Source organism: Daktulosphaira vitifoliae, unplaced genomic scaffold, assembly GCF_025091365.1.
Source record: "Daktulosphaira vitifoliae isolate Bord-2020 unplaced genomic scaffold, ASM2509136v1 Scaffold_2, whole genome shotgun sequence".
Classification (NCBI taxonomy): domain Eukaryota; kingdom Metazoa; phylum Arthropoda; class Insecta; order Hemiptera; family Phylloxeridae; genus Daktulosphaira; species Daktulosphaira vitifoliae.
The window spans coordinates 29,135,137-29,162,563 of NW_026099573.1; the positions used below are offsets into that span (position 1 = coordinate 29,135,137).

Here is a 27,427-nt window from a genome sequence, read left to right on the forward strand (position 1 = left end):
GGGGAAAAAAAAAAAAAAAAAAAAAAAAAAAAAAAAAAAAACACATCATAGTAAAATTAATACTTTCTCCGCTTCGCATCGAAGCTAAAATTCTAACTATTATTTTTTTAAATAAAGAGTAAACATTAAAATTTATTCTGATACTTATTTTAATAAAATATCATTTGATTATTTTTTTTCAGCGTCTCTATTTTTTACACTTTAAATCATCAACAAAAAAAAAATAATACAAGTGATCAATTTTTATTATATCTTTAATTGAACTAAGTAAATTTACGTGTAAATATAAAATAAATATGATGAAACATTTTTTTTTATTAAAATTTGTTCATATTTAAACATTGATAACGAGTAGAGTTTTGGTATAATTTTGAATTTATATTGTAATTATTGTTTATTCAATTTGTATTTTTTTAACATAAAAAAATTATAAATATAAAAAATGATTCATGATAATCATGGGTTTTTAATAGGGATATTAGTATGCAATTGTAAGATAGTTCTTGGCAATATAAAACTACACAAAGTTTAAGTATATCTCTAATAAGTTAGTAATAAATGGTTGATTTTTATCTTTGTTACTAACTAGATGTTTAAACAAATATATTCTTATTATTTAATAAATAACAAAATGCTTGTGATACATAACTTATCTATAAAAATTTTCTTAAATAAAAAGTAAAAGGGTTCTGACTACAACTAGCTCGGTATTGTACAAAATCGAAAACTTACAATTAAAGGCTTAGGAGTACAATATTGCTCTCCAAAAATTACGTGAAGAAACGATCCATAAACTCCATCGTTAATAAAATGTCTTTATTAATAATATCATGTTTAATCGTATGAATTTTTGTGACAAGAGTAGCTGCAGAAACTACAAAATATCTGTCGAGCTTAGCAATAATTTCAACTGGACAGTGAAAATCATTCAATTAGAGCATCGCTCATGGCATCTGAAAACTTTTTATTTCATTACATAATTTTATTTTAAATAAAGACGTTGAGTTTTGAGAAAATAATACTGAACTTGATAATTCACTGAAATAGTATTTCAAATACAAGTTCAAAAATATTGTAGAAGAGAATTATTAATAATTTAATTTTTGTGGATAAAGAGATAACAAATAAATTGATGTATAATAAAATTACTTCATCAATTTGAATATTTTTAGCACCCGGAAATCCTCCGCCAATATCAAATATGTGCATGTTTGTAAAGCCTATTTCCTTTGCATAGCGAAACACATTTCCAGAAGTTGATATAGAGCTTCAGGTTCATTGCATACTGACCCTTCATGAAAACAAACCCCCACAATTGATAAACCTAATCTGAAAGCGTGTTATTCTAGATCACTGCCAAATTTTAAACCTAAACTAGAACTTCCCAAAGATAATGCACAACATCGGTGACTAATCTGTTCATTATAATCATTTTATTAATATAGTTGATAAATCAATGATAAAATCCTTAAATAATTTTAATAAACATTTCGCTTATTTGGAAATTATCCTATTAATTATATAAACGATTTTTAACGTAGAATTTTAAAATTAATAAAGTTTTAATTGTATTCTGCAAAAAAAAAATACATATAACAATAATATCGAATTATGTAAATAATTTTACTAAATCTAAGTGGTTAGTTCATTATTTGTACTCATTTTAATTTTATGCGTATTTAATGAAACATTTTTATGTGTCTTAATTATTTAACTTATTCCTAACAACAACGTATAAACTTAGTGGTTAATAACCTGCCGTACACATTATTCAAACAAATCAGGTATTAAATTATACAGAGCGTTCAGTAAGTAGGAAGCAAGTCAATTGTTACAAACAATGAGAACAATAGATACCTGTTTCCTTATTTTTTGTACACTCAATATGTAATACACGAAAAATTGATAAATAATCTTTTTAAATCAAAATACATTAGTGTATTTCGTATTTCGTATCCTGATCGTATCTTACCATAAAAAGGTTTTATTCGTGACATTTTTTCCATCCATATTTTTATTTTAATAACAACATCACAAATATCAAGAATATGAAAAGGGTTCAGAAAATTCATGTTAAAAATGTTTCAATTATATAGCTTATGCCTCTTGTGTTAGAAAATTATAGTTGATAATCAGGTGTAATCTAATTTGCCATCAATTTATATTTGTTAATAAAAACAAAAATAATCTAGTTGTTTACTCTAATATAAAGAAAAATATCATAAATAAATGTCAACTTTAGTGACCCACTACTATAGTATCGATAATAGTAGTATACTATTACTATACAACTTTTAAAAAGGTTATTTTAAGTAGACTACTATTACTAAATTTATTAATTTATTAAGTAAATTTTATAATATTCAGTTTAATACAACTTTCAATGTTATAAGTTTTTTGAAAAATGATCAAAAACTGAAAATTAATAATTAAAGAACACAGTGTACAAATAAGATAATTCTATTTTTCAAAACTAGAATAATTAGAAATTTTTAACATGTGCTATTACCTACTAGAATAACTTAAAATCGTTTTTTTATCACTTAATTATTTGTAATCCTTTGTTTTTTTGTGTAGGTGGATTTGTTAATTTTATTTAAATTAAAAATCGTATAAATTTTGGTTATGAAAAACAAAAAAATGGAGTTCTATTGTTACTACCTAAAATACTTCAATTATTATCTAAAGACTTTCCTTCCAATAAAGTTTGTTCTCTTACCTGTGAATTTTTCAAAAAGTTATTTCAATATAAGGTGAAAATTGAAAATAATAACAAAATAAAAACAATTTTTTATCTAGATTTCGAATAAGTTTAATTAAAATTGTCTGAATAGTATTTTTATGAAAAACACAAATACAATTTTAAATTTTTTAAAAATATTATTCCCATGGTCTTAAAAATTCCACAACTATAATAGAACAACCCACTATGTTTTTATTTGTATCGGTATAATATGTTTTTAACTTGTATGTTCCATAAAAAAATTGCTTTGGAAAGTTAGCCTCTTGGAGCAATGAAATATCAAAAGCTTTCATCACGTAGAAACCCTGTGAAATATATAAATATAATAATTATTAATTTAGAATAACAAGACTACACTTAATAATTTTATGTATGTATTTTACTTACATTTTACTATACATTTGTATAGTAAAATGACTACTATTAGGTTTTTTTATTTTAAATAAAAATAAGTAATTTACGCCTCCACAGACAAAATATTACACATATTGAGAAAAATACTTAGTTTAATTTTAATAAATATAAAATTTAATTTTAATTATAATACAATAAACATATAAAAATAAGGATAACAATTTATCTATTAAAAACTTTAGCTAGTGAATCAAAAATAAAATAAATCAAAACTATCTATATTTATGCGTTTAGAAAATATTATATTAAGAGTAGTGCATACTATAGTTTTTCTTATTAGTTAGAATGTTTAAAAATAGCGGATATTTAATATCTTGTACCGTGATATTTAATGGTATTTGATTAAGTAATTCTGGACAATAAATATCATTATTCAATAATTTTTATGCAAATTTAAGATCATTATTAAATCTTCTCTTTGTCAAAAAATCCTATTTTATCCCCATTGTTACGTCTTCTAATTAAATATTATTTTTCCTTAGCTTATATCTTAAAAAATATAAAAATCTGTTTTAAATTTTATCTTGTTCTTTTATTTTAAAGTAATGATTCAAAATAATAGACCAGTATTTTATTATAAATAAGAAACAATACAATATAGTTAAACATTATGAGCCATTAAGTTCCAAACAACATCGTTTTAAAAGTTCATGTATTAAAAGATTTATTATTATATAAGAAATGTGTTCCTAAAACGATAGATTACTTGATAATATAACACCTAAATCTTTTATCTGAGAAACCCTATTTTACGTAGTCCCTTTAATATTATAATTAAAAACTTATGTATCTTTACGACGACAAAACGTAATCTGCGCACATTTTGCTACATCGATAGAAATAAAATTATTTTAACACCAACATTTAATTCTATCTAAACCAGATTGTAGTTTTCACAATATTATTATTTATTATTATTATTATTAATTTATATTGCTTATTAAATTAACTACTTAATTATATATATTGTTATCTGAATAATCAAAGTTGACATCATTATAAGATAGTGGCACAATCAACTGTGGTTCCTGGAAAGTAGTGAAAATGAGAAATCTCATACTACACAACATTCTAATAGCTATATGGATTCTCCATACAAAATTTTTAATTGTACTACTACTATAAATATAATAAAAGAACGAAAAATATAATTTTTAATTGAAAAGTTGAGAAAAACATTTACCTGAAAGAAACCGAATAAAAAAATTTCTCAATTTTAAGTTTCTAATGACCTTTGTGAGTACAATGTTTAATACATATTTGTAGTTTCTTTTATCTGAATTATATTATAAATTGTTTAGATACAAATTTTAATAAACAAATTAATAAATTATTTGACATTAATTTAAACAAAGAGACAAATTGGGGTAAATCCCTTTCTAGATCCACCAAATTGCGCCTATGAAACGCCTTATATTTAGAAAGCTTTCTACTAAAAAATACTTACACTGTTAAATGGGCATGAGTAATTGGTAATATTCATGCTATTTACAAACGGCTTCCAAACATTTCCCATCAAATATTTCAGCGTTGAACATGCGTTACTTTTATCATACACAAATGCGTTATCTTTCCATCCTCCTATTTTATCCAATACGGCCATGTTCAAATTTAGCTGCAAAATTATTTTACAATAAGACTTTGATTTTCTATTTTTTTTAAAGTAATTAGCAAAAAAGAAAGAAAATGATGTCCATTCCATGATATTGAAGAGCGGCTCCCAAGCCTATCAATCAGGCTCGTCCACTCGAAGTCCCCTCTTAAATGCAGCCATTAAAACAGTCGATCGTTACTGTACTCTACGGAACTAAATGATAATTCCAAGTATTCATAGCGAATAAGGTGGCAACATAATCCCAAATATTTTTACAAATTCATAATTAATATTCACATAGGTGTAAATTTAAACGAGAATGAAAATTCTACGATCATCTATCACTTATTTCCATGGGAACAAAATAAGTCAATTTGGTTGAAATGTTTATGGATCCATAAGTATTTCATGCCATACAACAATCTACGAAAGCTTTAACACATTCATATAAGTGAATTTGACATGTTTTCACAAATTAATTCAAACAAGATAAAGAAAAAAATGCCAAAGAATTAGAATAAAATTTTGGAATGCAAATTTTATTTCTAAAATGACAATATTTGACTCTGTAGCACCTCTACACTATACTTCCAAAAATAAAAAAACTACATTAAAAAAAAAAACAATACGTTTATACTTTCTATTTAAGTACGCCAAATTTTGGGTACCAACATGAAAGTAAGTTAATTTCAAATAAAAAAAAATATTAAATAAAAGTTGGATAAATGTAATATATTTTTTGGCCAATTTGTTGATTATATTTGTTGCATAGTTTTTTTATTAATATATTTTTTAATGGATTAACACTTAATTTAATCATTAATTATAAATTCATTATTAATATTACGTGAATAGAATCGTCAAATGGGATTTGAGTCGTTATATTGCCCGTCAATGCAGTGACCGTCTTGGAAATTCTTGATAAATGAAGATTTGCTCTTATCAAATAGTCTACACTTGAATTACATGTAAATGCCGCTTTAAATTTTAATTTATATTCACCCTAGCAAATTCTAATAAGAATAAATTATACACAAAATATACTTTTAAATTTTGTTACTTACTACCGGTAGGTTAGGATATAATTTTAATTCTGCACATAAAGTTGTTAAAACAAGAAACGTACAAAAGAAACTAAAGGTTACTCTGTCCATTTTTATGTGACTATATTTTTATTATTATATTATGAATTATATTTACAAAATATAATTTCAAAACATCAATATTTATGATAAAACATTAACTTTCTGTGATGTAATAACTCACCATAACCAATAAACAATTCCAAAATCAAATAACAAAAAAATAAATATGTTTTTGTTATGATATATCAAAATATAGTCATTGAAATATTGACATTGGCAATGTGATTGAGATGGCATCAAAGATTATCCATGATTTTTTTATAATAATTATGTTCAAAAATACCTTTATTTTTCTTTTAATGAGCTAATTTATGATTTTATCTGACAAAATTGTTTATTCTCAATTATAAATAAAGTTAAATACAGTACGGATCCAGTGAAAATTGATTTGAAGATTTTTTTTTAGATTAGTATCGATTGATTTCTAACAGTGATTAAATCATTGTTGTAAAATGTTATGATTCATATTTCAAACAAAATTTTTAAAAAAATTATCTTATTTAATAATATTTATATTGTTATTTATGTTGTTTATATTGTTATATATTTTTGACTTAAAAGGCCAATTATACATTAGAGGAGAAAATTCAAAAAAAATTTTTTAACATTAATACAAAGCTGAAAACTATAAAAAATTATTTTAATATAAAGTTAAAATAAAAAAAACCCAGCACAGGGGGATCGCGGCACAGTGGTGACGTGGCATAGTTGGATCAATTATTATAATATCTGACAGTGATTAAAATCACTATAAACAAAAACGCTTCGATGCAAATCTTATAGATAGTGTTTAATTTTAAAAAATCGTGGAATATACCAAAAGCAACATGATCTGCTGGTTCGTTATTAATATCCTGATTCAGATAAAGTATGTCGAATGAAAAAGGGATTATTAAAAAAATTTATTTCTCATAAAAAAATTGTGTTGATCCATACACTTTTCAATAAGTTATATCATTATAAAGTTAAAAATGTAAAAAATAAAATCGAGAATTTTCACACAATAATAGCATTCGGTAGCCAATTTCACCGTGAAGACAAAATAAAGTCCGAAATTTTTTTTTGCATAATAAAGTACATTACATTACCTTTAATTTAAGATATATATAAAAGTGTCAGACTTTCAGAAAATTAACGATTTTTAAATTTGTAATTTTTTTGGAGGTTTCCCCCATTTACGAGGAACGAGGGAATTTTTTTCAATTTTTGAGGGTAATGTCTTCGACTAGATACGATTTTTGATCTTTTGACGTATCATTGAAAGAGATCGGTTCGGTGAGAGCTGAGAAAAAGTGGTAACAGACACAAAAAAAAATAATAAATAAATAAATAAACACATCTTAGTAAAATCAATACCTTCTCAGCTTCGCATCGAAGCTAAAATATATACCAAATAATAAATAAAGACATTATGCATCTATAAAAAAAAATTATATTGATTTATTTATTTTTAACTTTATAATGCTATAACTTATTGAAAAGTGTAAGGATCAACACAATTTTTTTATGAGAAATAATATTTTTTAATAACCTTTTTTTCATTCGACATACTTTAACTAAATCAGGATATTGATAAGGAACTAGCAGATCATGTAGCTTTTGGAATAATCCACCAATTTTTTAAAATTAAACACTATCTATAAGATTTGCATCGAAGCGTTTTTGTTTATAGTGATTTTAATCACTCTCAAATATTATTATACTTGATCCAACTATGCCTCGTCACCACTGTGCCGCGAAGCCCCTTTACTGTGTTTTTATTTTAATATTAAACTTTTTTTTTAGTTTTATAAATATAACTAAAAAATGGTAGCCCAATGGGGTCGCGGTGCAGTATGAACGTGGCATAGTTGGGACAAGTATAGATGATATCTAACAGTGATTAAAATCAATATAATAAGAAACGCTTCGATGCAAGTCTATAGATAGTGTTTAATTTTAAGAAATTGGTAGATTATTTCAAAATCAACAATAACTCTTATTCCCTTAATAATATCCCGATTAGTTATTTGATTTATAATTATAATATATGAATATATAATAATTATAGTATTTAAATTTAGTATGAAATTGATATTCAATAATTTAATACTGTAATTTTTACGGAGATATTATAAAAATAATAATGTAGTTGTATATTTCTTTACTTTTAACACGTATAAAAATTTAAAGGGCTTGATGCAATATTTTTCAATAAAAATTGTTTGTTACTTATAACAAAGTTATAAGATTTATACAAGGAACTTTCATCAGAAACAATAATATACTTTCTTAATCAACTTTTCGCGCTGTTTTCAAATGTGCAATTAGACATTTTCTATTACTTCTAAGTTTTAGTATTAAAAAATAAGTATTTACATTTAAAAAAATTATTAAATACATATATTTATATATGTATTATATTTTATGTATGTGTAATGACTTCTATTGTAATGTTTTCTTAATTTTTATTTTGAGTATAAGAAATATGTTCAAAATTTGTATGAATTTTATCTCATGTAATACGACTTCAAACAATTAAATTACCTTTTTTATCATCCTGCGTTGATAAAATTAGTTCCCGATTCGGTAACACTTGTGTATTTCTCGTTAAAGGAACGAGGTTCAAACCCGCATATGGAAATGAATTTAACTCATTTAATTATTGTCTCATTTAGATTCAATAACTATAATAAATATCAAGGCCTCAATTACTGTATTCCCCCTTGTGAGATGCAATTTCTTATCAATTAAAAATTATTTTACGATATGGTTTATTCTTTGTGGCTTTTATTATCAAAATTTTGAAAAATAATTTCTTAACCCTATTAAAAAAAATTAAAAATAACAATAATAAATTATGTCATTATTAAATCACAAGTTTTGCCAATTTTAAAAGTTATTACTGTAATGGGTTCTTTTTGATATTTTCAGATTCAATTTTACTGTTACAGAAGTAATTTAATGCATTTAATAAAAATCCATTAATAAAATTTTTTTTTCTTTTGAAAAACAATTATTAATTTTTAAAAAATTAAAAATTTTGGTTTGTTATGGAATTATTACACTTTGATAAAGGAGTAAATAATATGACTGTCTTAATGTATACTTACATCAAAGCATAATACGATAGTAATTTTAAATCTTTATCAGATTTCAATTTATCTTGGTTAAGTTGGACTTCACAATGCTGAATTTTAAATTGGAATAAAAAATTACTGTAAAATGAGATAATTTAGTGTGACGATTAAACTTAGGGCAGTTAAATATCCATTATTATTTTAACTGAATCAATCTACAGCACAAAGTGCTACTCACAAAAAGTGATAAAATCTGTAAAATATTTAACTGCCCCAAATTTAAGCCCAGATTCAAGTTGACCACACTAAATTTTTGTGTTCACATTATTATAAAAACATTTATGATTTCAAATCACATCAATATTGCAGTTTTATAGTTGAAGACAATAAAATGTTGAAGTTGATAAGTAATAGTTATCAGTTATCATTAGTTAAAAAAAAAACTTATTCTCAAGAATAATGAGTTTATAAAAACAATATTTTTTTGGTCATAAAACAACAATTTTAGTTAACAGATAATTATGCAAATAATTATCAATATAAAATTTTTTAAATATAATTCTAATTATTTTAAATATTAAATCACATATAATTTCGATGCTGTGCGTTAAATCCTGGAGGTATATTATGCAAATTTTGAGGATAACTGGGTTGATTGAATTGAGAAAAAATTTGTGGTTGTGGAGGAAATGATGAATATTGATTTTGAGGCTGTTGGAAACCAAATCTTGGAGGCATGATAGGTGTTGTCTGAGCATAATTAGAAGATTGTGAGTAAAAAGGTTGATATGGAGATTCCTGTTGTAGTGAATGATGTTGATAATGTTGCAGTGGTTGTAACGGTTGATATTGATGTACTGGTTGATGTTGTTGCATTGGTTGATGTTGTTGTATTGGTTGATGTTGTTGTATTAGTTGATGTTGTTGCATCGGTTGATGTTGTTGCACTAGTTGATGATGTTGTTGCATCGGTTGATGTTGTTTCACTAGTTGATGTTGTGGCATTGGTTGATGTTGTTGCACTGGTTGATGTTGTGGCATTGGTTGATGTTGTTGTAATGACTCATGGTGTCCCAGTGATTGAGTATTATGTTGAGGGTAATGAGCTGGAGGTTGTTGGTTGTGATTTGTATTAAGCTCATTATTTTTACAAGTATTCTTAGAATTTTGAGATTTTTTACTATTTTTCTTGTTTTTCTTTGCGAGTTTTTCTTTTTCATCATCTGAATAGTCAATATACTCTGGAGGTGGCTCATTGTTGTCCTTCCAAGATGCATCACTACCTTTGTGCTCCATAGCTTTGGAAATAAACACATATGAAGTGTAATCAGTTTGAGGGGCACAATATACAGTTTCTTTTACTTGAACATCTAATTTTTGTATTTGCTCAGAATCATTAAATCTAATTGTGTAGTATGGTTTGTTAACAGGTCCAACTACCTCAAATATTCTTCCTAAAGCACGTTTCCCCCGATCCACAAACAAAACAGAGTCAATATCAAGTGGAGGTACATTTATAAATGCTTCAACAACAACTAAAATATTAAAATAACAATTATTCAATATTATGTATAACTTTTTTTTAAATAAATGAAAAAGATTACCTAAAGTATCAACTATACTTTTAATATTTCCAATGGGTTTGCATTGTTCCTCTTCAACAGAAATGGTCAAAGTTTCAATTGGAGGTAGATCACATAAATCTAGTTCACCTTTTGTTTTCAAAGGATTGAGGGCTTCTTTAGATATTTCATCATCTGATAATATGTCAGATGATATATCATTGTTTGATTCATTGTCTGAACTAAAAAAATATGACTTTTTTTAAATATATTCCATAAAATAATTTACACATGCAGAAAACTTTTCAAAAATAATAAAAGGTTTTAACTAATAACAAATAATGGTCTATACATTTATTAAATTAAAATTTAGCTCTTAATATTTTTGAAACACATTAAAATTATAAAGTGTATTTTGTACAAAATAAAAATATTCACATATTCGTAAAATATTTAGGATTTTTAGGATTAGGATTAGACTAAGAACAAAAAAAATTTTAGTGACTTATTTTATAAGATGATTTTTTTCTAAAATGTTTGTTCAGCACAGCCAATGGAGGACTTAGCCTATTATTTCTATGGATATGCCACTGTGATGGTTATTGGTTTCAATAAACATAATAAATACAAATCTAGGCTGTTTATTATGTACTAAAAAAGATAAAAAATGTCTTACTATTAAAGCTTAAATTAAATTTTAAATTTAATTTAATTTAAGAAATGTTTTTTTGTGTATACATCTAACATATTAGGAAGATGTAATCTCTTAATGTCTAAATTCCAACTAAACATACATACAATGTTACAAAGGAATACGTATATAATGTTTGATGGAAACATACAAGTAATGTTTATAAATAAAATACCTTAAATATTTACAATTGTTAACAAAAAATGGTTATTAAAATGCTCAGGGAAATCCCTTTTACACCATAGTTATAATGCATGGGTCGATGTTACATCCCTCTATAACGTTTTAAGAACATCAATGGTATAACAATTACACAGTAATCCTTTACACTTTCTATGTGAATATTTTTGAAAAAATTGTATTTTTCATTATCATTTAAAATTTAAAGTCACAATGAGTTTAAAAATTGTTTTAATGTTTATAAGTATAAATTAGAACCCTATGTACTAATACTAACATATAACAATGTAAGTGATACATTAAACATTTAAATGAAATTATATCCAGAAAAAAATTCATCTCTACATAAAATACAATAATTTGCTATATGACAATATGCTTATTTTGAATATCCAATTATTAACCAAGGTTCTGTGGGGGCTTAAAAATTATATAATTTTTTTTTTCAATTTTTTATAATGATCTAAAAAATCTACCTTTTTAAACCAACAATAAATTAAAGATAATGTACTTTAAACGCAGAGCCTTGTTTAGGAGATGGCTTGGAAAGGCAATAGATTACCCAAAATTTCTAAGGGGGGATTTCTTTCAATATTAATGTGCAAAACTCTCAAATATTGTTAACATACATTTGGATCAAAATAATTTTTTTTTACTGTAATATGATAATTTAATGATTTAAATAATATTTTTTGTTCTCTGTTTTAATTTTTAGATAAAAGTTTGATTAAAGATTATAGTGATGAGAAAAAAAAAGTTGACCTTTTTTCTTTTTATTACTTATTAAAATTATTTAAACAACGATTCTAAATTAATTTGCAGGTACCCAATTTTATATAGCTCCCACACCATAATCTTAAATATGGTTCTGTTCTAGTAAATAAACCATTCAAAGCTAAATAAAATTCAATTTTTTTTTTTGTACTATACAGATGAAAAAAGAACAATGTTCTGATGACTTGTCATTGACTTTGATTCTAAAGTCAATTCATGTAATTTTTAGAGAACATCAGTACTTCGAAATTATTCTATTTGAATAATGCATGTATTTGAACAATCATATCAAATTTTTTATTTTCAGTCTTTTATAATGTTCTAAAAAACCTACCTCGTTTAATCCTACATTAAATTAAAAATAAATGTACAACATGTACTTTAAGATGAAATAAGACAAATTCATTATTGAAAGTTAAATAGAAAAATTTTTTTATGATTTTTAAGCTTCCACAGAACCTTAGTTAATGATCATGTTTTCAAAAAAAGTATGTTGAAACAAAGATAATTATCTTAAATATTACTACAGAAAATTTTATTTTATTTTCAGTATTAACATTTAATATATATATTGTTGTTTCAAAATACTTTTTTTGAAATAACAATTATTAACCAAAAGCATAAAAATTTATATCAAAAATTGTATTCTTTTCAATTTTTGATGTTCCATAGAACCTATTATCTTTAGACCTACATTTAAAATAAAGCATTGTACTTTAAAGTGAAAAAGAAAACTAACTAAAATCTTGATTTTTAGGATTTATTGGGAATTAAAGTCAAAAAATATAATTTTTGGTACATATGTTAAATTTTTTTGAATATGTTTTTTTTGTATTATCATACATAGTAACGGTTTATTTATATCATTCTAGATTTTTTAAATTTAAGCTTGTTTATTGTCATATATGATTAAAAAAGAAACTTGTCAGTGACATCCTTTATGAGTAATCAAGCACTTAAGTCAAAAACATGCTATTTTTGGTTCATATGTTAAATTTTTTTGAATATATTTCAAATAAGTATAGAAGTTTTTTTTATGGCAGTAATTTAATCGCTCTAAGATATTAATGAACACTTATCTAAAAATGGCTCAACTCTATTTTAATGGATCTTTACTGTTATATACTTATTATTTTTAATTTAAAATATATATATTTTTTTAACTTATATAAAATAATTTTATAATAATACATATTGGTTCAGTCATTTAATAGCTTAATGTGTTCAATAATTTTTACCTGCTATCTTGATAGTTTTGAAAAATTAATGATAAAGTTGATGTTTCTTCATATAACACAACATTAGATCTAAAAATAATAATAATAATAATAAGGATGTAGTATTAAATTATTTTGATGTCAGACACTATTTTAGGAACAATTTATTTTATTTTATCTAATGCGAGTAAATAAAGCTTATATTATCTAATTTAATTGTGATCAGCATTAAAATGGGTAGAATTACTGTACATATATAAATGATTTAACAAATATTTATTTTAAAATGTATTATTAATAAGTAAAATATACATATATATATATTATTTAAGCTAAACTTACTCGTTTTTCTCATCCATTTTCATAAGTTATAGTTAATTTCTGTGTTGAATAAATTTACAATTTACAAATAAAAAGTATCACCTTATCATAATTTATTTTGTTTTGAAGTTAACCACGTGCGTTCTTTATCATGAATATTCACAGGTTTAGTTAAGTATGTTACAACAAATAAGTGATAGTAATGATAATGTTTATTATCATTCCCATTGTTTATTATCAGACCCTAAGTCTGTATTTGAACTTCCGTTATACGTACTCAATCAAAGGTTTTAAAAAAGGAATTTGATCATTGTGTATTGCATGATAATTTTAATAAATATTTAATTATAAAAAAATCTAATTCGTTATTGTATATTACATTTTTTAATCATTCAGTTTTGATTATATTAAAAAAATGAAAGCTGTTGTAGAACAAGTTCATACCAATTCTGTTTTTTAATAGTAAATGGTAATGTTTTACTCTTTATTTATGGCGAAGAGCATTTTTTTTAATTTTAAGAGGTTTTAATAGTACAATCCAAATAATTACATCAAATGATAAAAATACACTTTTATTTTATTTTGGTTGAAGTTATCAATAAGAAGGTAAGCTATTTATATCAGCAGGAACATTAAATTGTGGTATGATTCCAAATGTAAAAAAGGCCTCATACGATATGACAGCAGCACTAATAAACAAAAAGAACTGTTTTAATAAATTACTACACAGACTGTTTAGGAAGACACCAGTGATTGACAAAAATCATTATCACATATCACTTTATTTATAAAAACATTCTTTAATCTAGTTGGCCCACTTACACTTTAGTTATACATCTCTTCACCAACATCATATTTATAGCTATGTTAGATGAAAAGATAGTTTTGAAATGTTAATTATCAGTATACCTATTGCAATAGTTTAAAAACTCATTTTTTTTTTTTGTAAAATTTTTTGTATCTTACTCAAGAAGCCTTTTGTTAAATTTCCAAAAAAGCTTAAATGAGAATCTTTATTTCAATTTTACTTTTTCAATCATTATTTTTAGATAAAGTTTTAAAAGGAAGTCCTATATTGTCATTGATCAACAATGATCAAAGTATCATTTCTCTTAAATATGAATGTTAAAATTATAAGGATTTAGTAAAAAATTTTATTTTGTTTTGTGTATAATAATACTATAGCTTTAACTATATTAGTTAGCTATTTTATCATTGTTTACAATTTTTAAATTTTTTAACTTTGAAGCTGAGTAGGTATTATTAATTTAGGTTATTAGAAAAGAGGGCATAATTACTGCCAATGCACTCTGACCCGATAGTGCACTGTGCGCACACCATACCAAATTCAATGATAAAAATTGGTTTTTCACCACAGTGTAATGTACTTAGTTCTATGGAGTTTCAGAATTTTCATTCTTGTTTGTACAGGTTTCCTTTAATTAAAACCCTGCTTTTACAAGATAATTCTAAATCTATTCAATTTAGTCAACAACAATATCAGTTGGTCTTTATATATACTATTGGTACATTTGCTAAATTATCATAGAGTTTTCCAATGTATATTGTGTTATAAAACAAATAATTAAACAAACCTTTAATATTGAAGTAAAATTTTTAAACATAGCATTTATAAAATTTCAAATATACAAATTATTGTAAAATTAATAGATTTGTGATGTAGCTTTTGATATATATGAATATTACACTCAATATTTAGAGAAAAAAAATTTCTTTTAAGCGTCATAATAAATTCTCAGAAGCAAAATTACGTTTTTTTACTAAAAAAAAAAAATCACAATGTTAATAAGGCAAAGAATAGCATCAATTTATAATAATACATTTTTCAAGAAATTATGTCATGATATTGCCTATCGATAAAAAATTTGATTGAAGTATAAATTATCACATCAAGTAAAACATATTTTTAAATTCATTGGATTAAAATTGTTTATTATTTATTAAAAAAAAAACCCGTTGTATTATTTANTTTTTTTTTTTTTGTAAAATTTTTTGTATCTTACTCAAGAAGCCTTTTGTTAAATTTCCAAAAAAGCTTAAATGAGAATCTTTATTTCAATTTTACTTTTTCAATCATTATTTTTAGATAAAGTTTTAAAAGGAAGTCCTATATTGTCATTGATCAACAATGATCAAAGTATCATTTCTCTTAAATATGAATGTTAAAATTATAAGGATTTAGTAAAAAATTTTATTTTGTTTTGTGTATAATAATGACTATAGCTATTTTATCATTGTTTACAATTTTTAAATTTTTTAACTTTGAAGCTGAGTAGGTATTACTAATTTAGGTTATTAGAAAAGAGGGCATAATTACTGCCAATGCACTCTGACCCGATAGTGCACTGTGCGCACACCGTACCAAATTCAATGATAAAAATTGGTTTTTCCCCACAGTGTAATGTACTTAGTTCTATGGAGTTTCAGTATTTTCATTTTTGTTTGTACAGGTTTCCTTTAATTAAAACCCTGCTTTTACAAGATAATTCTAAATCTATTCAATTTTGTCAACAACAATATCAGTTGGTCTTAATATATACTATTGGTACATTCNATTCTAAATCTATTCAATTTAGTCAACAACAATATCAGTTGGTCTTTATATATACTATTGGTACATTTGCTAAATTATCATAGAGTTTTCCAATGTATATTGTGTTATAAAACAAATAATTAAACAAACCTTTAATATTGAAGTAAAATTTTTAAACATAGCATTTATAAAATTTCAAATATACAAATTATTGTAAAATTAATAGATTTGTGATGTAGCTTTTGATATATATGAATATTACACTCAATATTTAGAGAAAAAAAATTTCTTTTAAGCGTCATAATAAATTCTCAGAAGCAAAATTACGTTTTTTTACTAAAAAAAAAAAATCACAATGTTAATAAGGCAAAGAATAGCATCAATTTATAATAATACATTTTTCAAGAAATTATGTCATGATATTGCCTATCGATAAAAAATTTGATTGAAGTATAAATTATCACATCAAGTAAAACATATTTTTAAATTCATTGGATTAAAATTGTTTATTATTTATTAAAAAAAAAACCCGTTGTATTATTTAATAAAAATGTGTGTATTATTTTATTGAAATAAAGTAAAATGTATGTAACAGGTCACAGTGGTTCTGATAACTGTTCTGATATTTGAAATATTTTCGTTAATCAGTTATAATAGTGACAAAACTTAATTTTTTGTTCAAGTAATGTTTTTAAAGAAACAGTAGTTTAAATATTAATTAACATTAATGATCAATTATTTGTAAAAACTTTTTTTCTAAATATTTTTAAAAATGTTGTAAAAACTAGATATTTGTTTCGTGTTTTAGTTTCAAAATGCAAAACATTTTATTTATAATACAAAAAATGAACATAAGGTTAAGTAAGAAAGTTTGACATGAAGTAACTAAGTGTAGTTTTGCTGATAGCCTTTGATTATTTAATGTATAAAAAAATATATTCGTTAATAGGTTTTCTTAATTTAAAAGTTTAACACAACACTAGTTAAAATTAAGCTAAAAAAATTTTAGAGGACACTGTTTTCCTATTGTCATGTATACAAACACTACTTAATTTTTAATGACTTCCGCAGAAAAACTAACCTCGTAGGAAGTAAAAAAGGGAAACCACAAGGATACGACCTCGAGGCCAATTTTCGTACGTTAGATATTGCTAGCGCTTTTTAACTTTGTGTAAAACTTGAAAAATGTTTTTAACGAATGCGATTGTTTATAATGTGTTCTCAATAGTTCTGTTTATGAAAACATTTTCATTATTCCTTTGAGTTTTGACACGTTTTCAGCACCCATTGTTCACGTGCAACTTGTGTGTTCAATACACGTGTTTAACACGCAAATTTTATGTATATAAATTGAAATATCATGCAAATAATTAATTAGTAACATCTGAGATACATGTGATTCCTAGCATTTGCACAGAAATCGCATGACAAGCCTATTATACATAAAATCTAAGACAGACGATATTTATATAATACAAATTAGGTGAGACCAAACGGTTTTTATTTAAATTTATATTTCAAAATTAAAAACAATAATTAAAATATATTGGTATAATATAAAATATATAATATAATATAGGTCGTCGAACATAATATAAAAAATTAATAAGTAATTTTCTTGTCACAGATATTAAAAATATTTTTACTTTACATAAAAAAAAATGCCGTTCCGGTACAGCTCTTTTAGCCGTTTGTTAGTCTTATAAATTAAAATACACAAGTGAGAACAATCGATATCATTAAACGATACCAGCAGTGTCGATATTAGCTTAATAATATTAATCGTTTGTCATTTATGGTGTGATGAATCCTTCAAAATTTGACTGAGCACGCGACGGACCGTCCGCAGACCTTGTAGGAATCCAGTGTCTGGACTACAAGGGTCGGCAGACTTTTCGGACCGATCGTCGTCCCGAGAACACTCGCACTGGGCGGTATCGTCAGTGTCCGGGACGACAGCCGAAGGATTGTCTCGGGAGAAGAACGAGGCGTTGGCAAAATCAATTATGCGAACGTCGTACGGAGTAGTGTCGGCGGACCTGGAGGATGTGGTGTCGTCGTCTTCGCTGTCAGAATCGTCTTCCGAGGACGAAGAACAACCGCTGGAAGAATAACCGCGGCCGTCCTCTTCCGAGTCCACGTCGTCGGACCACGGGAAATTGCTGTCTGAATAACTGGCCGGAGGTGTGCAGTAACACAGCGACGACGAACACCTGTGACGACGACGTTGATCTATGTCTGATAGCTCGTCGTTTTTGGTCGTCGTTATCGAAGTGTTGCGACTTCTCACGTTGTTAACCATATGGTTTCTGTTGAAAAAACCAAAGAAACAATCATTTTAATATGTTATTAAGATATTAATTTATGTACTTAGTAATTAATAATTGAAAAAATTAGAATAATTTTTCCAATACAAATAAGTTGTTAATACAAATTTGATTTTATATGCTTTAATAAACCAGAATCTCGTTTGGTATTATTAGCTTATAGCCGCGTTTATAATTAAAATTTACTGCTTTTTATTCTAATTTTGTTTTTAACTTATAAATAAAAACATTTTTAATATTATATTTACATTTTCTAGACTAACAGATAAGGGATTCGATTTTTCTTTTTTAAGTACCAATTAAGAATTATAAATTATAGTTAAAAGCGTTACTAAAATTTATTTAAAGAGCCAGTTTTGTAAATTTAATTATTATTACCGACTTCATTTACGAGTCGGTTGTTGCACATAAGTTATGAATTATATTTTTGGCATCATTTTTTTCGAAGTGTTGTGCGAAAAAAAGGTCATCAACCTATGTAAATTGGCCGAAGGAGTATCACACACCAATTCTTCTAATACCGAATTTAGCTTGGTATTATAGTGCCAATAATTTTAATTATGCGGCCAACTACATTTTTTTTCATAATTCAGTAAAAAAAACTATTAATTGTAAAACAAAAAGTTTATTCAACTCGCGAAATTTATTTTAGAAAAACCGTATCTCAGAAATAAACTATCGCAAGTCTACATATTTTTAAATAAGTTAAGACTTTTTGAAATATTCATTTAATAAGCATTTCAAAAATGGCCTAGTCTCATTTTTAAAAAATNTGTAAAACAAAAAGTTTATTCAACTCGCGAAATTTATTTTAGAAAAACCGTATCTCAGAAATAAACTATCGCAAGTCTACATAAAAGTTAAGACTTTTTGAAATATTCATTTAATAAGCATTTCAAAAATGGCCTAGTCTCATTTTTAAAAAAAGCGATAGTTTACTTCTAGAGTACAGATATTAGTGTACTCAATAGCGTAATCAAGACGAAAATCTGCAAGTTTTATCCAATATTACTGAGGGAAATTACAAACTTTCGGTAGTAAAAAAGGTCTTAAACTAATACAAAACCACTCTTAAGTCTGTGGGTATCAAACGCATGTTAGAAAACCAAAAATACTTACATAGGAGAAGAACTGGAATCGTGCGACTCGTTGGAATGACCATCGTCTATGTCTTCGACTTTTGGCTGTTCTTGACGCTGCATTGGTATTCGCGTTTTCGGTGGCCCGAAACTTGACGGTACTCCCTCGTAGACAATCAAAAGCGAACTGCCAGACAATCGAATAAAATAAAATGAAATCGCATAAAAAAAACATATATTACTGTTTGTATATATTTGTTTAACAAAGTAGTAATTGTTAACAAATATACAAGAAATTTATTGCCTGTTTGCACTAGAGACCTGACACCATCGGTGAGATATCACAAGAAAAATCTCGTTTACCCACTAGGCCAGGCCGACACCCTAACCAAAAAAATAATTCCAAAATTATGACCCCATGATTGATTCTTTTACCAACCAAGAATAAAAACGAAGTGCTCGTGAACTGGGAACTTGTGAAGAATCTGAAGTAGTGGCGGCGGCGTTCTTCATGATGGCGTTGCGAAGGTGTCTGAGACGTCGCAACACGCCTTTTACGACGTCCAGTCTATACGAATCCACTGAAATGTCTCCGTCTTCATTTTCGTCGTCCAAATCGGACGACGCGGTAGACTTTGAAAAGAACAGCTTAAGGGCTCGTTCAAACCCGTCGACGTCCAACCGTCGTCCCCAATACTTGTCGCGTTTCAACAAAGAATACGCATTTCGATTGTCACCCGTACCGCAACAACCTTGATAGATCTATCAATCAGACAACAAAGCAAATTAACACAATCGAACTCGCAAATAATACTGTGAACAATAATTCTGAGAGACAATGATACGGAAAAGTACCAAGGCACAAAAATTTGATTTTTTCATGGTAGAAAAAAACTGTGTAAACTTATGGCCACGAACGTTTTTGAGTACGAACAAAGCAATATTATTGAAAGAGCCCATGGATAAAGGTGAAAATTTTGAAATTGTTCAGGAATGCTACTTTTTAGCTAAATATTAAAAATCTATGCAACTTTTTTGATATTCAATATATAAAAATACACATATGCAAATATGGTGGGGAGGGGGGTGCTTTGACAACTTCGCACCCTCTGGAAGGATATAAGCGTTCCACCATTCTTTTAAGGTTTTGTAAAGAATAGATAAAATAATTCCTTATAATATTGTATAAATAACTACTTCTTTTTGAAATATTGTCTTTTAATATTGTGAGTGTGCATCGTCAACGATATAGTAAGTGTTGTATTTTACTTTAAACATAGTAATATGTTTTTATTTCAACAATTATAGTTGTAGCGCCCACAGTGATAGAGAAAATATTCATATTATACACAATCGTTTATTTATAAATAGAAGATGGAAAAATATAAATAGAAAATATAAAGAAGGTGGGGGTAGATTATTTCAATTAGAGCGAAAATATTTTCTTGGGACTTTGCAACTAAGTAACCCTAAGTTTAAAACACTATTTACACCTATGATGAAATAACTTTTAAGGGGGAAAATATCGATCTAGAAATTATCTATAATATACAGATAACTAATGTATCATGAATCGATTAATTAATCAGGAAGTAAAAATAATATTAACTACAACTATATCTTGGATATGATACTTTCCCATGTCACTAAAAAAGTCAGTTATAGCCTTTATCCATGGACCTCTTCAATCGTTGTGTTGATTTATTTATAATCAAATTATTCTTAACACTATTCTAAAAATCTTGTTTATTTATTAAAAAAACGGATGAACAAAACAAAATAAATGACAATGTGTACATCAAATAAATAAATTATTAGACAACGGTTTTTTTTTTGTCGTCCAAACAAAATGTTTATAAAATTAACAAAACCATTTATTAAATAAATATCCCGACAGTTTAAATAAATTACTTGATTACCATAACAATATTTTACTATACACAGAAAAAAATAATTAGTTAATAAAAACGACCTTTAAGTAACAACAGATTGACTCTTTACAAGCGTAATTATATAAATTTTAAATAAAATTTAATTTTGCAATTCTTACAACTATAGTTTTAACAAGTATTTTTTAACAATAGTTTATTATGGTATTATATCATCAGTTCTCTTCATTTTGCCGTACAATTTAATGAATGAAAAAATATCGATCTAACCAAAAGATATGGAAAGATTGTTTTGTCCAAAACTATCGGACAAAACAAACTGATTAATAACGACATTTTTACTCTCGTATAAATAATTAATATTTACCTGCATTCCACATAAACGTACGCCCAAAGTAGCAGAAGTTGTCATTCGGCATTTAAGTGTTTGTCTCAATCGTTTCTGCATAGTGGCGCATTCGCTGTATTGTCGCACGCCCATTTTCAAGTCCAAAATGCACGGCAATTTATATTTACGTTTGCTAGTCAAGTTTTCCAAAAGTAAAAACACTGTAATATCAACGATAGAAAACTTTATTTTTTCACAAATCACGTTTCATTTAATTAATCCAAATAATATTGATTTTAATAGATTTTTTTTTTTTTTTAATGAACAGATTGCTCAAGTGGTGGTTTTAAAGGGTTCGTATAAAAAAAATTGGTTAAATTAGTTAGCTAGTAAATCATAGCTTCTGGAACGCTATTTTCGTTTTGTTCTGGGACACAATGAATGACACCGTTCCAAAACCCATAACTAGATAAAAATCATGATTTTCTTTTTTATATGCTTTAAAAATACTAATTATTGTGGTATTATCTGTACATAATACCTCAATATTGATGGTTTTATTAAACAAAATGTAATATTAAATGATAAAGATCTTGTGTAGTATAAATATCACGCATAACTTGCAATCATTATTTTAGTTAAAATAATTAATTATGTTCATAAACAATTGGTAAAACGGACGGAAACCCATAATTGTACTTCATCTACAATCATGAAGGTAGCTTGAAATATTCTTCAATGGTAGCCATAGAATCATATTGTATTTCATAAATTTGGTTAGAACATTTGGCGGGAAGCTTCTCCATTGCATTTCTTTATCTCCTCTCTCCCACAAAACAGAAATTCAGTTCATTTGCGGGGGGTACGAATGTTTCTTTGGTGGGTAAAAACGAATCCCGAAATACACAAATACATTTTTTTGTCACTGACAAACGACTAGGGAACAATTAACTTGAATACAAGTTCTATATTATAATAATGTTATATTCTACGAAGCCATTAATCAAATGATAAAAAAATCTAAGGATAACACTTATATAGCAAATATATTTTATTAAAGTCAAAAGATTTTGTACGTCTATCGGATTGAGCTCAATCCATTTGCAACATAATCATTCAAGACTTATTTATTGTTTGGAGGTCAAAATTATCCTTAACATAACTTATAATGGAAGAAAGTATATGTCGAACTCTGTCAGAAATGGAGTATAATGACCTCTTTTGACATATTCAGTGACGTTTCTATTACGAAAAGATTGTTTAATTAAATGTTATAAGTCTTTTAGTTAGTTGACGACAATTTTTACGAAATGAACGAGTTGTTTACAATTATTCTGCACGTCGATTCGTCCTTAGACTTCAATAAACTTAAATTTAAACTTTAATTTGTTTTGATACGTTGACGACATTTAAGATGACAAGATTACTAACAATCAATTAAAAATAACAAGTCGAGAAAAGTAAACAAAAATAACGTCGACTAGGTTTAACACAACCCTTGTTTTTGATTGAGAATAAAAAAATTATTATTTTATTCTCTATACAGATAATAATTATTACTGAGGCTTATTATATCAATGCACAATGTGTTGTTTTCAAGGTTACTTTAGATGCTGCTTTTCAAGTACACATTTCGATTTATATAACGAATAATTAAAAAAAAAACTTTTTTTGTATTTTTAAGACAATTATGTTATTTTAACACTTTCGAGCATAATGAGGCAAAAATTACTCATTTCATTAAAATTCGGTAAATTAAAAGTGTATTTTGCAAAGTGATAAAAATATTAAGATATGTAATACTTTTCCTTGTGTTATGTATGAAAATATTTATGGGCACAGCCTGGGTCAATCAAGGAGGGCTTATTCTTCCAAATTTTATAAAAAATCATCTGTATTTTTAAATAGAAAGAAATTAAGTAACATTCAACAAATTTTGTACCAATCGCACTTATCGAGTATAGTGTGTCTCTACTTCCAGACCGATAGACTTTAACTTAATATCGACGAAAACGTCAACACTATACTAGAGCTTTAACAAGAAAAAACCAAAAAAATTTTAAATTTCTTTAATAAAAATATTTCTAATACTAATTAGGTGTTTTTAACAATTATTGTAAAAAGTCTATAAATCAAAATAACGTAAATTTCCATTTAATATTAAAGCAAAATTCAGTAATATTGTAACTAATAGCTATCTTCTTCTTCTTCCTCGCCTTAATCCCAACTACTTGGGGTCGGCCACCCTTATCCTAAGCTTCCACTTGAAACTATCTCCCACATCCTCTACGCTTACACCAGCTGCCCTCATATCGCATTCAATAGCTATAACAGCCAAAATGTTTAGATCAATGAAAATATACATATATACTGTGTTTTAAGTACAATATATTTAAAATGTAAAATACCTATTTCAATATTAATCATATTTCTAATACAAATTCATATTAAATTATACAATAAGTAAAATGATTTTTAAAAGGTTTTTTTTTTTAGTAGAATATGTTTTATTTTAAAACAATTATATTGGGCTAAATTGATATTTTTAGTATCTATTTTTTAGCGTTTTGTAGTTTTAAGACTTTTATTATAGAGCAATTTTAAAAGTTGTTAGACATTTAAGCTCTAATTATTATTACACATATAGAAATTTGGCTAATGGGCGCAGATCAAAATCAGCCGCAACGACGTTTCCATAATTCAGAACAAGTTAGAATGGTGAACGTAAAAAACAGTTTTTTAACCGATTAACGCCATGTCATCAATAACCTATTTTTTACTTGATAATCTTTTAACATAAGCTACTAGACCTAGACGAGTGTCGAGTACACAATGACGTAAAAAAAACTAAATCCATACGATGAATTAAAACTGAGGTAAATAAACTCCGCAGAGTTCTCAGATAACATTTAGAGTTCCCAGTGATAGATAACTTTATACGCACCGATAACACTTGAGATGTATTTTCACTACCGTACTGTAAAAACAAAATTAAAAGAACAAAGAAAAATTCAATTATTATATTTATAACGTCCAGCTTTCGAACAGTTTCGGCAGCAGATGACGTAAAAATAAAAAATGCGTGTGAAATATTATTGTGCGAAAATCGATTGAATAAAAATAGCCAAAGAAAATACGATGACGTCATCGCTGGTTCGCAAGAATGTGTACAACTTGAGCTTGCGTAGTGTCAGTCCAAAACGGCAACGGATCCAAAAATCAAAACTGGATAGGACTACTCCAAAGTCCAAACAATTGACGCGTTCCGACCTCAACGCGAGTACAACTATACGCGCCATGCGTATGAAAAAAAACCCAAAGTATAAATTACGTTTGGACATTTATCGACACAATTTACTTGCATTATTTACAGTGACGATAACGATTATTCGTTGCCGTCCAAATAGCGATTTATTCGTTTTTTAAAACGTCATACTCGTCAACGTCACAACAAACTACTCGTATTCGATACGTTTACAACACGCGTTCATTAACTACGATGCTCAACACAATGGCCCAACGATACGCAATAATAATCCCGTGCACCTATTGTGCCTAACTTTTAATTACTTTGTTTTAATCACACATTATCTGTACACAGATTACTCGGGTTGGCTTCTCGTTATCGAAACGCTATTCGATTACGTACAAAAGACGTGGGCACACAAAGCAAGACAATATGTAAGACGAAACGATAAGAGAATAGGTGTACTAACGTTGTTTGTCCGAAGTCGACGAGGGATCCGGCAGAGTCATGAGTCTGGCGGTTTGGAATTCGTCGATACGGTTGCTTTTGTCGTCCGAACAGGAACGGCAGTACAACATTTGAGCGTTCCGTCCTTGAACGGTAACATTGACGTCGTCCTGCGAAAGGGCCATCACCCCTTCGAATTGTGGCACGAACTCGGACAGGTCACGGTTCCTCCGGGAACGCACGCGCCCACAATCGTCAGACTCGTTGTATTTTTTCAACGAACGGTTCCTCCGGTTCTGTTCCTCCAGTTTCAGGTAGAATTGCAATTCGCCCATGTTCAAAGGTTTGCAGACGATCATTTGTCCTACGTCCAAATCCAAATTGGTTAGGGACGACGAATCGGTGGATTGACCGGATTTACTGGACAACACCATCAAACGCGTATGACCGCCGACCTAAGAACCAAAACAAATCTTCAGTCAAAACATAATGTATTGGTCGTACTACAAAAATATTACATGACCCTATCCAATCGTGTCGCGAATTCTAAACAATTTTCGTTGTTATCGCACGTCGTGTCGTTTAACCAAACGCGACGAAGGTATTCGTGACGGGACGTGGACACACGACGAGTAGTGGCCTTTACAAATTTATTGGGATGTGTGTTCGGTACATTGTACTCTCGATTATTCGTCTAATGAGTTTGGATACGATATATCCGAGAAAATATTCAAGAAGAAACGAAAATGGTGCGAAACCGTATGGCTAAAAACGTACCCCACATCTTCTGGGGGTGACTTTCACCCCCACGAGTCGTAACAGTTGTATCGTTCACAGTAGCCGAAAGGTCTGAATTTCAGGATCGCATTTAGGATCTTCGACGACACAGCTGTGACGATTACAACAGTAACGTGGAAAATCGTTGTGACACGCGGAATCCGAATTTTTATTCAAAAATAATACTTAAATTAGTTTAAAATACATCGTAATACGTTCTGTAAATAATTTTTCAGTCAATAATAAGACTGGTAAATATTTTTCGTTTAAATAGCACGAATTGTAAATAATATTGTCGTCAGTAACTTATAGAAGGACGTTGTCAATCAGTTTTATGACACTTATACCACGTAAACGGTATAAAACAAAAACAAGTACCCGTCGTATATATTTGGAGTTGAGATTATCCAATCTTAATTAACACTCCATACGATTCACATTTAGATTTAGTCACGAATCGCTTGTTATAAAGTCACGTGACTAATACTCAGTGGCCATCAGCATAAATGTACAAAAAAAGAAATACAAAAAATATTATGAAAAAGCATCTAAGGGAATTTGTTATTTTAGTAAGTACGTTCCAAGCGTAGGCGTCGTTGGCACAGACCGATCTATATATTAAAAAATAAACGCCTCTCCTTGACCGTTAACTATCAAAATCGGAGCATTAAAAAGTGAACATTTTTAATGAGCAGTATTTGACCGACTGAAATTGAAATTTTATAATTTTGGATTAGATAATACAAGTTTATAATTATCAATTATTTCATATAGTAATGAAGTATAACTTGATCAATCAACAGGACGTCATCTAATTGCTGTATGTACGTCAAATTTTTATTGAGATGATTTTTCAAAGGAAGTTCGTGTTTTCATCAAGGATTTAACCTCTAAACTATAATCTTTAGCCAATATGTTAACAATAAGCATGACGTTTTTGAATTCTATGATTTTTGTTTCATTTAAATTCGGTTTAAATACTATTAATTGTTTATTAAAACTGGTATCTAACATTGAAAAAAAAGCAAAAGGTTTATTAGTAAATTTTTGCATTAACTGCAAAAAAAAAAAATTAATTA

The 27,427-nt window shown here is 27.0% G+C and overlaps 2 protein-coding genes across 2 annotated transcripts in view; both read right to left on the reverse strand.

Annotated features, from left to right (window-relative positions):
• Positions 1-2,802: 2,802 nt before the first annotated feature.
• Positions 2,803-5,962, reverse strand: LOC126897290 (uncharacterized). Its single transcript, XM_050670806.1, has 4 exons — positions 5,816-5,962; positions 5,599-5,754; positions 4,605-4,772; positions 2,803-3,048 (listed from the first exon to the last, which is right to left on the reverse strand). Exons 1-4 carry the CDS (start codon positions 5,903-5,905, stop codon positions 2,881-2,883), a joined length of 582 nt encoding a protein of 193 aa, XP_050526763.1. The 5' UTR covers positions 5,906-5,962; the 3' UTR covers positions 2,803-2,880.
• A 3,437-nt stretch (positions 5,963-9,399) lies between these two features.
• LOC126898096 (uncharacterized) overlaps positions 9,400-27,427 on the reverse strand; it is a 21,678-nt gene continuing 3,650 nt past the window's right edge. Inside the window, exons 2-9 of the mRNA XM_050672044.1 lie at positions 25,594-26,026; positions 21,917-22,098; positions 20,100-20,422; positions 19,701-19,847; positions 18,048-18,563; positions 13,401-13,469; positions 10,560-10,759; positions 9,400-10,490 (exon numbers count right to left, since the gene is read on the reverse strand). Of these exons, the coding sequence (XP_050528001.1) occupies positions 9,538-10,490; positions 10,560-10,759; positions 13,401-13,469; positions 18,048-18,563; positions 19,701-19,847; positions 20,100-20,422; positions 21,917-22,098; positions 25,594-26,026 (2,823 nt within the window). The 3' untranslated portion in view covers positions 9,400-9,537. The remainder of the gene's footprint in view (positions 10,491-10,559; positions 10,760-13,400; positions 13,470-18,047; positions 18,564-19,700; positions 19,848-20,099; positions 20,423-21,916; positions 22,099-25,593; positions 26,027-27,427) is intronic.